Source organism: Myotis brandtii, unplaced genomic scaffold (genome assembly GCF_000412655.1).
Source record: "Myotis brandtii unplaced genomic scaffold, ASM41265v1 scaffold802, whole genome shotgun sequence".
Lineage (NCBI taxonomy): Eukaryota > Metazoa > Chordata > Mammalia > Chiroptera > Vespertilionidae > Myotis > Myotis brandtii.
Genome location: NW_005371230.1, coordinates 612,560 through 624,239, shown reverse-complemented (window position 1 = coordinate 624,239; position 11,680 = coordinate 612,560). Strand labels below are relative to the sequence as shown.

General features: G+C 47.9%; 1 protein-coding gene across 1 annotated transcript in view; it reads right to left on the bottom strand.

Annotated features, from left to right (window-relative positions):
• The window catches only part of IRF2 (interferon regulatory factor 2), a gene marked incomplete at its 3' end in the record, with an annotated part of 72,911 nt that overhangs the window by 35,668 nt on the left and 25,563 nt on the right, over positions 1–11,680 (bottom strand). The window contains exon 2 of the mRNA XM_005883871.2: positions 1,452–1,547. Coding sequence (XP_005883933.1) covers positions 1,452–1,547 — 96 coding nt within the window. The remainder of the gene's footprint in view (positions 1–1,451; positions 1,548–11,680) is intronic.

Here is an 11,680-nt window from a genome sequence, read left to right as displayed (position 1 = left end):
TTATGAAAGAAAGGAAGGGGGGGGGGGGGGGGGGTAGAAGAGGACAAAGAAATTTGCTCAGAAGAACTGCAATATCCCTGGTGGTGGGAGAGAAACCTCCCTCAGGCCCTCTCAAAGAAGGCATTTATATATATATATATAAAAAGCCAGCGACTGGTACGCCAGGACAACCAGAACAACCGGTTGCTATGACCCACTGCGGCCAGCCAACCTCCCACAGCTCCTCCCCGCAGCTGGCCTGGCCCCAATCGGCCCCCATCAGAGCAGGCAGGCCAGACTCCACCCATGCACAAATTCGTGCACTGGGCCTCTAGTAATCTATTATATTTAGTTACTTTTCTAAATTTTAACTATATAATTTCAGGTATTCTTTATTTTTCACAGATACTGTCTTCCTGATTCACCCCTACCAGTTAGGATCAATTAAATGGAGAGTTCGAGAAGGATAAATAAGGAGTGTTTATGTATATGGGGGAGGAGTGTAAATGGTAGAATGCTTATTTGTTAGGACAGGTTGACACATAGAGTTTTACAACAAAGAGAAGACGTTTTAAACCACTATGCTACACACCTGAAACTAATATAGAATGTCAACTGTAATCGAAAAATAAAAAATAATTTTAAAAAGTTTTAAGAGAAGACTTTTTTAAAAGACAAAAACAAAAGTTCTCTTCACATAGAAAATACTGGAAACCAATCAATGCGCCCCATTCCCAACACGAAACCCTAGAGCAGCCGTGGGCAAACTACGGCCCGAGGGCCGGATCCAGCCCGTTTGAAATGAATAAAACTAAAAAAAAAAAAAAGACCGTACCCTTTTATGTAATGATGTTTACTTTGAATTTATATTAGTTCACACAAACACTCCACCCATGCTTTTGTTCCGGCCCTCCGGTCCAGTTTAAGAACCCATTGTGGCCCTCGAGTCAAAAAGTTTGCCCACCCCTGCCCTAGAGCCTCATGTCCTCTAGCCCTGGAGAGCCAGGAGGAGCAGCAAGGCAGTCCGAGAGGGAGGAGGGCACGACAAGCACAGTGAGAGGCCGCCGCCAGCCGTCACAGAACACCAGCGGCCAGTTGAGATCGCAATGCAAGAGCGGGCCCCAGTCTGGGATGATACAGATCTTCATGTCACTTGATGTTTCTATGATCAATTTTGCTTGGTTGGTCTTTGCAATTAACAAGCATAAGATTTTGAACACAAAGAACAATTTTACTTTCAGAGGTCCACATGCACATGCTTTAGTAAGGATCAGACACGCACACTCGCACATGCATATATACACACACACATGCACACTCACACACACATGCATGCACATTCACACACATATACACTCACACACATAGATACACACACATACTCATACAGACATATACACATGTACACACATGCTTGCATACATACACACATGCATGCACACTCACACACACACACACACCATCGCACTCACCTTGTTCAGCCACTTCAACCCCGGTATCGTGTTCGAGTTGATCTGTTCCTCTAGCCATGGGCGCATGCGCATCCTTTCCACCGGCATGGTGCCCGTCTGCGGAGAGACAATCCACATTAGGCACTTCTGCTAATGACTGCCTTGTCCACACCGGAAAGTTCTACGCACCAGCCTGACCCTCTATTGTCCCCTTCCTCGTAATCCCACAGCCTGTGTCCGGGGGGACTGGGGAGGGAGGCATATTCGGGGGCTCCACCCTCGAGCCACCTGCCCCTGCTCGAGCAGCCGGGTCGTTCCAGAGGGGCTGTCTCCATGGGGCAGGGCTGCAGGCCAAGCGGGCTCTCAGCTGAGGGGGTCCCACAGACAGAGGCTGGACTGGCAGAAACTCAGCTACCCAGAGGGCCCAGCACCTGAGTGAGCCCGCCTAAAGCCAGGTCTCGCCCCCTCCCAGCCAGGCTGTGTTAACAGCACACACCGTCAAGGTCCCAGCATTCAGAGCATCAGTACTGTACACCTGTGGGCATTATCCTCCCAGGACCATGGGGGACAGTGCAAAACCGTGGTTGTGGGAAAGACATTACAACCAATTCATTCCTTTGGGATATTAGGGCCACAGAAATGCTTTGAACCCCAATACTGCCACTTTAAAGCTCTAAAGGGACCAGTTCACTGGGTCCAAGGTCCCTCCGGACATATTCCGTCCCCGCTCAGCGCTCACAGCGCCTTGTGCTGGCTCCAGCCTTGCTTTATGTGAAAGCGTGCACTCATTCACTCCCGCGAGGATCTTCTTCTCTGTGCCCACCCCCTCTGACCTGATACCATCCGTCCTTTTCCTCCAACTTGCTTTCCCTCTGAAAACTGTCCCATGGCTAAACACCTTTTCTCTGCCAGCTCACATAGTGCTCTTCCCTCCTGCCACATACATTCTAGGCATCTTTCCCGTGTCCATCAAAATATATCCAGAGTAGAATCACTAACAACTTACTGTCACCCCCTCATCTTCATCTTATTTACACAAAAATTTCAATTTAGTGCGGATTCAAAAGCCAAGATGATGCCAAGTCAGGCCTCCATTCTATAGGACTTCGTGGCCAGTGTGACATAATCCTCTTTCCACCCTTAGCTGTCTTTCTTTTACTCATTTCCTCTCAAAAAAAAAAAAGAGCTCTGAGGATTCTATTCAGATAAACTTGGGCTGAGATAATCAAAGCCTCATTAACTCCCTCTTCCAGCTCCCAAAGGACGTCCTCCCTCCTGGATGCCCTGCCCCCAACTCTGCCAGAGTGCTAGCATCCTTGCAGGACCCGCATGGGGCCGCACCCTTTGCCTATAGAGACTAATCCAATTCTAGAACAGAATTCTAGAACCCGTCTCTCCCTGGTATGTCTCCCCCAGTTCGGATGCACTCATTGCTGCAGACGCCTCCTACTTCTTGCTCATACCATGCCCTCTCTCCTCTTTCCCGGACCTTGCCAACCCTCACCCATCCTCCAAGACCCAGTTCCCACCCTCCTTTCTCCACAGGACTTGCCAGTCCACACCAGCCTGAAGGAATCTCTCCTCCTGTGACTCCCACCCTACTCATTGGTCTTACATGCTCATTTGGAAATCAAGCATGGCTTTCGGAAAGCTATTGTAAGCTGTCTTTATTCTTACCTGACTCTTACCCTTAATATGAACTTTCAACTGTGCGCACTCTTCCTTCCTAACCAAATTGTAAGCTCTCTGAGAGTAGGAACTCCACCTCTTATAGGTCCTTTTACAATCTACAAAGCCCTCCACCCGGGAGACCTTCAATACAAGAACCAGGCCAGTTCTGAAGATCAGCCTAGCTGGGTCGCCATTGCAGGTGGGCTCCATCCACTCATCTGGTCACCATTCTTTGAGACGAGTGAAAAGGACTTCAAGGACAGTCCGAAAGGGTGTGGAACGGCCACAAGGAGCCCCCAATACAGCTGCTCTTCGTGGTTCTCAAGTCCTTCCTCTCATTTACGTATCCACCTATTCACAGAGCATTTACTGAGAATGATACTCCAGGAGCGGGAAAAGGCCAGACATTCCCTGCTACCCAGGAGCTCCTGGCCTAACAGAAGACAGGGAAGAAGAGAATTGTCACACCACAAAAAGAGCCCTGCTTGCAGAATGATGAGGAGTTACAGGGGAGCACTGGGAGGAGATGTCCACAGAAGATCCTCCTGGCGACTGGCCACTGGGAGGGCTCTGCCCAACAGGGTGATGACCGCCAACCCGGTCTCAAGATCTCGGGGTGCAGAGAGGGGGCAGCTGGGTCCAGAGCAGTACAGGAAGTAGAGGGAAGAGCACCCTGAGGAGTAGCTACAGTAGTCACACGTCTTCAGAGGGGACAACGTGACAAGCAGAACTGCTACGGGCCACTACCGTCCTGGTGTACCTATCTCAGCAATACGGAAAGTGACAGGGATGTGAAAACGGCCCTGCTTCCGACTCACCGTTATAATTATATGCTATTTCCTACCATATTATTTTTTTCCACAAATGACCCATTTAGGGGGGTAAATCGTCACCTGAAATATTTCAAAAAGCTTTCTGACTTTAAAACGAAAGCTTTCATGGGGAGGTACAGTCAGCCTCATTATTTGCAGAGTGCATATTTGCAGTCGTCTACTCACTAAAATTGATTTGTAACGCCCAGATCAATTTTCGGGGTGCCTTCCCGGTCATGAGCAGAGGTGAAAACCTGGGGTCTTCCGACACCCACGGTCCCAGCCGAGGTCCGACAAGACGACATTCTGCCTCATTTCACTCACACTGTGAACAAGTGTCCTTTTCAGTGTCTATTTCTTGCAACACTTTTCTGCTCTGTGTTGGCGATTTTACTGTTTAAAACAGCCGGCAGGAATGGGCTGAAGTGTGGAGAAAAGATGTGCCTCTCAGGCCTGAGTTAGTGTTGTTGGCTGGGAGTTCAATGTCAATGAATCAACCATTGTTAAATGAGGAGCCTTCACACAGAAACACACCTAGAGCGCAGTTACTGACTGGCGGATGCAAATGCTGTGATCAGAGCCTCACAGGAACCGAATGTCCTTGCAGAAGGAAGGGGTTTTGGACGAGACACACACAGAGAAGGCCACGTGAGCACACAGACAGAGGGAAGAGAGCACACAGAGGGGAGGGGCCACGCGAGGGCAGAGGCTGGAGTGCTGTTGAAGGCAGCCATCTTCTGTATAATTACAGGACAACTTTGAACATATCAAAGACTCCCAGAATATTAGCACTGAGATGTTCTCCACGACTTCATACATATAGTGATTAATAAAGCAATTTCGAGGGATTGTCATCCCGAGCTGTGATCCACATGAATGTGATTAACACCAAGTAACCAAAGTGACTTATGTATGTCCATGTGGTGGTTTTTGTGTTGTTAATAGCCAGGGCATCCCTGCTGATACACAATGAAAAGCCAACCGTTTTACACGGAGGCACTTCCTCTTTTTTACTGATTTTATAGCCAGCTCCCACCTCCCACACTGGACAGGTAATGAATTACTTGGTCTTGGCACATGACACAAATGAGAAAGGGCATAGTTCGACACAGATTGCTCATGACCATCAGAATTTGAGCATGCGCTCTTCATTCCGTGAAAGAAAGCGAAGGTGGAGTTCTACAATGAGCCTGGCACCAGAAACTTGTCATGTAGTTTGTACTAAAAATATATTCTATTTCCGGAGACTAAGAGACTGGGAAGACAGTCACAGAGGGGCAGGAGACCAAGTACTGAGAGTACCGAGTAAAGAGACTCACTTGGCCTATATTTTCTCGCTTCCATCAATGAAATTGAAACTGATAGATCAGCCTTCTTTCTATAAGGCAAGGTTCCCATGGGCACCAATACCCCAGCCACATGAATCTTGAACAAAGTTAAAGAAGGTATGGAACTGGTAGAAAAGACACAGAGAACCAAAATACAGCAGAAAACAGAACACCTGTGTGCAGTCCTGACGTTGCTGTTACTACGGGGTGTCCTTGGGCCAGTCACTCCCTTGTTCTAGTCCACACTTTGATCGTCTAAAAAAAAATGAGAGGTTTCAAAAAGATAACATCCGGGGTTATCTAAGATTCTAGGAATCCTTGCGTAACACGAAGGCCCGTTATCTGATTTCCTTGTTTTGTGAGCTTTTAATCTTGTGCACTGTGTTGGTTTTAAAAGTGAATGCTGACATTTTAGGATTCTACAAATCTAAAATATGAAGTAGCCACCCTCAAGCTTGACAACAGGCACTTTCTAAAATCAGCTCCCACTACACCTCTGAGTTTTGGGGTTGGAGTCATCTTCAAAACCATGGCCTCGAGCTGTAAATCATCTCAGGACTCAGGCAGGTATTTAGACTATTCCTGGCATCAGGGCTGCTACATAAAGGCATGCAGTTGGTCACTGTGATTTGCAGGGTGTGAATTCACACATCCTGTGAAGCCCATCCCCCATAGAGTTAACAATGCCTCAGTAGTGGCATTAACAGTGATCTTGAATTTTAATCTCAAAGAACAAGGGCTTGGATCTTGGTATTGAAATAGCAATGGCCCCTATTTATTGGGCACTTAGTATATGCCAGCATTAAAACCAGGATTTTCTATGAGTTTCTCATTTATTCTTACAACCCTGCAAGGCAGGGACTTTATGACCCCATATTACAGATGAGAGGATCATTGGGGAAGTGTTTAAAGGCAACCCGCTCGTAAGTAGGGACGCCCAGACTCATTCGGGTCTGTCTGAAACGCCCAGGCTCAGCAACCCTAACCTCTGCTTCCTTCCTACTTTAGGAAGCAGTTAGGATGGGCTTGTAACTGTTCTTCTTACTGAGCCATTCCCAACTCCTCTCTGTTTTGTGTATTGCTGGCATATTAATCTTCCTAAAATGCCACTTAAATCATGTTAATGTTCTGTTCAAGAGACTTCTAAACCTCCCTGCTGGATTTAAGATAATAAAATCCTTGGCTGAGAGAGGGAGCCTTACAGTGACTACTCAACAAGAACAATGGAAGACCGGAGACAATGGAAAGATGTCTTTACAGGACTGAACGAAAATAACTGCTATTCAAAAATTTAAATACAGCAAATATTCCCTTCAAGAATGAAGAGAAAATTAAGGCATCAGAGAAAAACTTAGAGAATTTTCTACCAGTAGCCCCACAGCTCATCAGTTACAGGAGACAGATCATGCTACCACGGTCACAGGAGACAGGTCAACACTGGGCAAGAGTGAAGGCAAAAGTATGGGCACTAGGAAGCTAAGAACAGGGCTAACGCTCGAGTCTGTGTCGCAGAAGCTGACCATAGCAGTGCTTGGCTCCATCTCTTGCAATTGTATCATTTCCTTTACATAAACTGTGAGGATTCCTGTACTTAAGAGCCCTCCCTACATAGCCATGTGCTCACCCATCTTACCAACCTACAGAAATGTGACCCTCCCAACAAAAGCTAGCTCAGATCTGTGTTCATCATGACAACTTCTCTCACAACGCCAACCACTGGACCCTCTTCTCCTACGGCGCGTGTTGTCTGCAGTAGCCAGTCGTCCACTGTACCAACACATATTTACTAAACACGTATTATTACAAAACAAAACAAAAAACCTGTGCTAAATGCAATGGAGGATTCCAAGATGTGCATACAAAACAAAACAAAAAACCTGTGCTAAATGCAATGGATCACGACATGATCACTACCCTCAAGGAATTCCTAAGTTAACTGGGGATATGAGAGGTAAACCATATAAAGGTAGCTAATAATACTGTAATTATAACAATAAAAGACTGCACTAGAGATCAGAAGGAAGCATAGGATTAATTACCAGCTAAGTGAACTAGATCATAAAGAATACATTAATCATTCTTAGATGGGCTTGTAAGGGAAAGCTTACGGTAAAGAGCTTCTAGAATGGGGAGGAACTGCCTAGGCAGAGAGAAGGGAACAAGCAAGCCAGGGAGGCAAAGGCTGGAGTCCATGGCCAAAGCAGGACAGAGGACCACGTGCTTGCTGCTGTGGGCAGAGCACACGACCTAGGCACCAACACGGTGGAGCTTCGTAAGAGTGAGCGGGCGCCTGGGAGGCACATACTGGATGTTTTACATAAATCATCTCTCGCCCTCCCAGCAGCCCGAATCAGTTAAATATTACCATCCTCATTTTAGAGATGAGGGAAAGTATAGCTTGAAATGGTAAGAAAAGAAAAATGTGTCCTAGCCCCCAGAGGAAGAAGCAAGGTTTGAACCCAGGTCTGTCTGGAAGGTCTCAAATGCCAGCTAGAGACTGAGCTTGTTTGCAGAGGCTACTAAAACCTTCCGAACAGCCATGTGTCACTGTCATCAACCAAGCAGCACTTCATCCGGGGCAAACGGGGGCAAGGAGATACGCTCGAAGCGACTGCTTGGGCCCAGGATGGTGGCTAGGGGAACGCACAGAAAAACACACAAAAACAACACACAAGTGGCAGTACACTTGTAGGAATGTAACCGCAACTTCAGTAGTAATTTTTCCAAGATATACAGTAATCCTTCCCAAAACACAAGCTCCTCTTACCTGACATTCTACACTCCCACACTGACTTTTGTGTGCCTTTTTAGCAAAAGCAAGAATTTCAGCACAAAATTATGTGGACCGAGAGGAAACTGGAGTTGAAAACTGAAAAATCATCGTCATCATCATCGTCATCGTCATCATCATCATCACATCCGGTCAAGTGTTCCCTAGGAATCAGACATGAGGCCAAGTGCTTTCCCTGCATTATTTCACTCAGTCTTCACACCGGCTACATGAGGTATAGCTCCTACCTCCCTCTTACACATGAGGACATGAAGCTCTTTACCAAGCTGCGGAGCTGTTAAGAGGTAAAGCCAGGATTCAAACACAGGTCCGCCTGACTCCAGAAAAATACGCTCAAAGCCTGTAGACCAGTGTTTACCAAGCCTCAGGTTGCAGGGGGGGGGGGGGGGGGAGGCGGGGGCCCATGAAATCAATTTCCTGGATTGGTCAGCAGTTTCATGTTATTGTGCGAGAATACAGAGTAGAACTACAAGAATCATCCAAATAAGAGTGACCATTGCACCCTGGCCGGTTTGCTCAGTGGTTAGAGTGTCAGCCAGCAGACTGAAAGGTTGCGGGTTTGATTCTGGCCAAGGGCATATACCCCAGTTACAGGCTCAACCCCCGGTGCTGGTTAGATGAGTGCGGGAGGCAACCGGCCAATGTGTCTCTCTCCCATCGATGTTTTTCCTCTCTCTGCCTCTCCCCCTCCCTTCCTTCCACTCTCTCTAAAAAAAATTTTTAAAAAGTAAATAAATAAAAATCAATGGAAAAAATATCCTCAGGTGAGAATTAACATAACCAAAAAAAGAATGAGTATTGTTTCATTAAACGTTTGTTTCAATTTTATATTATACTGGCACTGTGGGCAAAAAAAGTATAAAAAGCACTGCACTGGGCTGAATTGCTTCCCAGATGTGTAAACAGATGTGTGTAAGCATGTGGGTGGCGGGTGGAAAGTGGAAAGCAGAAGAGAAGAAGCAAACCCTTAGAACTAGACTGACTCCTGGCAGCCACGTGAAATGTCGGAGCAGTTTAATAGCATGTTCGGAGCTAAGACAATGTGACTGCATATTAGGGGAGGGCTTTGGGACGTGCCCATTCAGCTCTACTTACTACTTCTCTGCCTACATTACTCAAGTCACTACATCCTCTCATGGAACCTGGAGGATGAAGTCATGAAATGATTGAATGACATTTAACATTTGGATGGGGTGGCGGACACAGAATAACGCAGGCCTCTCAGCGTGCATACTCTCCGCATGAATGCAAAACCAATTTTAAAAGTTTTATTAAACTTCCGGAGTCAGTAAGCAATGGAAATCAAGTGTGTGATATCCACTGTATCACTGATGTGATCCTTATGTCATGCATTCATTGTTTCATTTTACTGAACTTTTAGAAAAACGCATGTCATCGATTCATTCAAGAATTTTAGTCTCTAACCCAGTTTTTCTCAAGATTTTCAGCCATTCAAGCAGGACTTCTCCTGCCCTGTGGATTTTTTAGAAACCCAGCCTTGAATGATGAGGCAGGATTGCTGCCAATGGTTACCCTAAATATATCACAGTCGTGGTTATACCTTTCTGTCCACCTACCCCAACATCCAAAACTGTTTGTGCAATGTTGTCACCTGGGGGGGGGGCGGGGGTTAAAAAAAATTCCTGCCCCATCCTAGACCTACTGAATAAGCACTTCCAGGGCATAGGAACTTTATCATCTGGGGTGTTCTGACATCTCTGGGTATCACTGGGATGTCAGTGCCCATTCGCCCAATAGCCGTCCAGATTCCACGGTCAATAAACATCTCCCATTGAGTCATGGGAAACGGGGAGGCCAATGGTGAATAAATTTCACGAGCAATGGCTATAGATGCACATGAAATTAAAGTTCTGAAATGCCTTTAAATACCACAGAACAAGCTTCCCGTACTGAGAACCATCCTACTGATAGTTTTGCATATTCGCCGTTCTCCCCACCATTTTCTTCCTGGGTGTGCTTTCTCCATCCTTTTAGGAGATATCACCACAGTGACTTTACCATAATGACCCTGTCTCTGCTGGTGAAGAGTGTGTGTTAGCCCCTGAGAGTGACTGCGGCCTCGCAGCCGGGGCCGGCAGAGAAACTGACCTGCGGCCTGCTCGTGTGTGCCCGACACACACCACAGTACCCCTGGCTCTCAGCACTGCGGTGGCCCAGCGGGCGTTCCAGGAAACAGTGCTCCGTCCAGGGAGCCAGCCCTGGAGAATCATGGATCGTGTGACATCTGTGAGGACGGGTGCTTTCCCGAGAGAGGCCCCAGTCTCACAGTCCATCCTGCACAGCGAGCACCGCTTCCCTGCCCCCCGTCCCTGGGATGTCCACTCCCCCCACTCGCACCGCTCATGTGCAACAATCATGACTGGGCTGGACCACACCCCATCACAACACGAAGGCCCCGAGGGCTTTATGGCAGACCTCTCCAGCTCCTCCCTCATCAGCTCTTGTTCTGGGCCCCGCAGGAGCGATTTCAGATCCTTCCATCCTCACACGCCCTCACTCACTCCACACTCATCGGTCCCTGCAAGTGGCCTTGCCTCCAACTTCAGGGAGGAGTGTGGCGGCCACCAGGCTCTTCTTTGTAAATGTCTGACGCCCTTCCCTCTTCCGACTTATTGGGGCCTCTGTGACCTCCTGCTTTCCTTCCCCCGAACAGGTGGGTGACGGTGCCTCTCCCTGCAGCAGGGCATGTGGAAGGTTTAAGAGGAGAAATACTGGGCTGCGTCTCAGATCTACTGAATGTGACATGTCTTTGGGATACCCAAAGAGAAGTGCTGGGGGACAATTAGATACGTGGGGCTCAGGAAAGAGGTTTCGCCTAGAAATAGCCAAGCATCCTTCCGCATACTGTTCAAATGCCATCTCTTCCACTGCCTGTCGGGCCAACGCAAGCCTTCCCTTGAATTCATAAAGCACGCTGCCTCTCGCATGTATTTTATGCCGAATCCCTTCCATTTCCATGTGCCTCCCTCCCCTAAGACGACAGGTCCGTTCCAGCTGCAAACCTATGTTAATATTGCCACATATGTGAACTATTAGTCTTGCATTTTCCACCCAGGAGGCGCCCAATAAATACAGACCAGTCCTATCCAGCAACACTGGGCATGTTCTACATCCCGCCCTCCCCCCCAGTCCACCAAGGTAGCCACTAGCCACAGGTGGCCACTGAACACCTGAACACGTGGCCCGAGTGGATGAGGACCCACCTGTCCCCAAAGACGGACGGACACCGTTTCAAGGCTGGTTCTAGTCTTTCCAAACCACCGTGAGTGGTCAGGCGTCTGGTAGGAACAAAAATACCTGCAAAGAACACCCCTGTGGGGTTTCTGAAGAGGCAGGCACCCACCTGACATTGAAACTGTTCTCTTTTGAGAAAAGCCTGGTTTTGAAAAGCCTGATTAGCACTCTTCAAGCTTAATCCCCTTTGGAAGGCAACCTGTTGGCGAGTGGGCGCTTCTGTGTAACTCTTCTCCTGCTCTAGACCTGCAAGCCCCTGAGACGCCCTGAGCCGGCGGGTCCGGAACACCCCCCAGTGCTACTAGCAGCAGCTAACGCACTGAGTGCGCAGTGGTGTGTGGCAAGTTGTGGCCATTCGTTCACTTGACTCACCACAGCCCTGTCAGTCAGGCG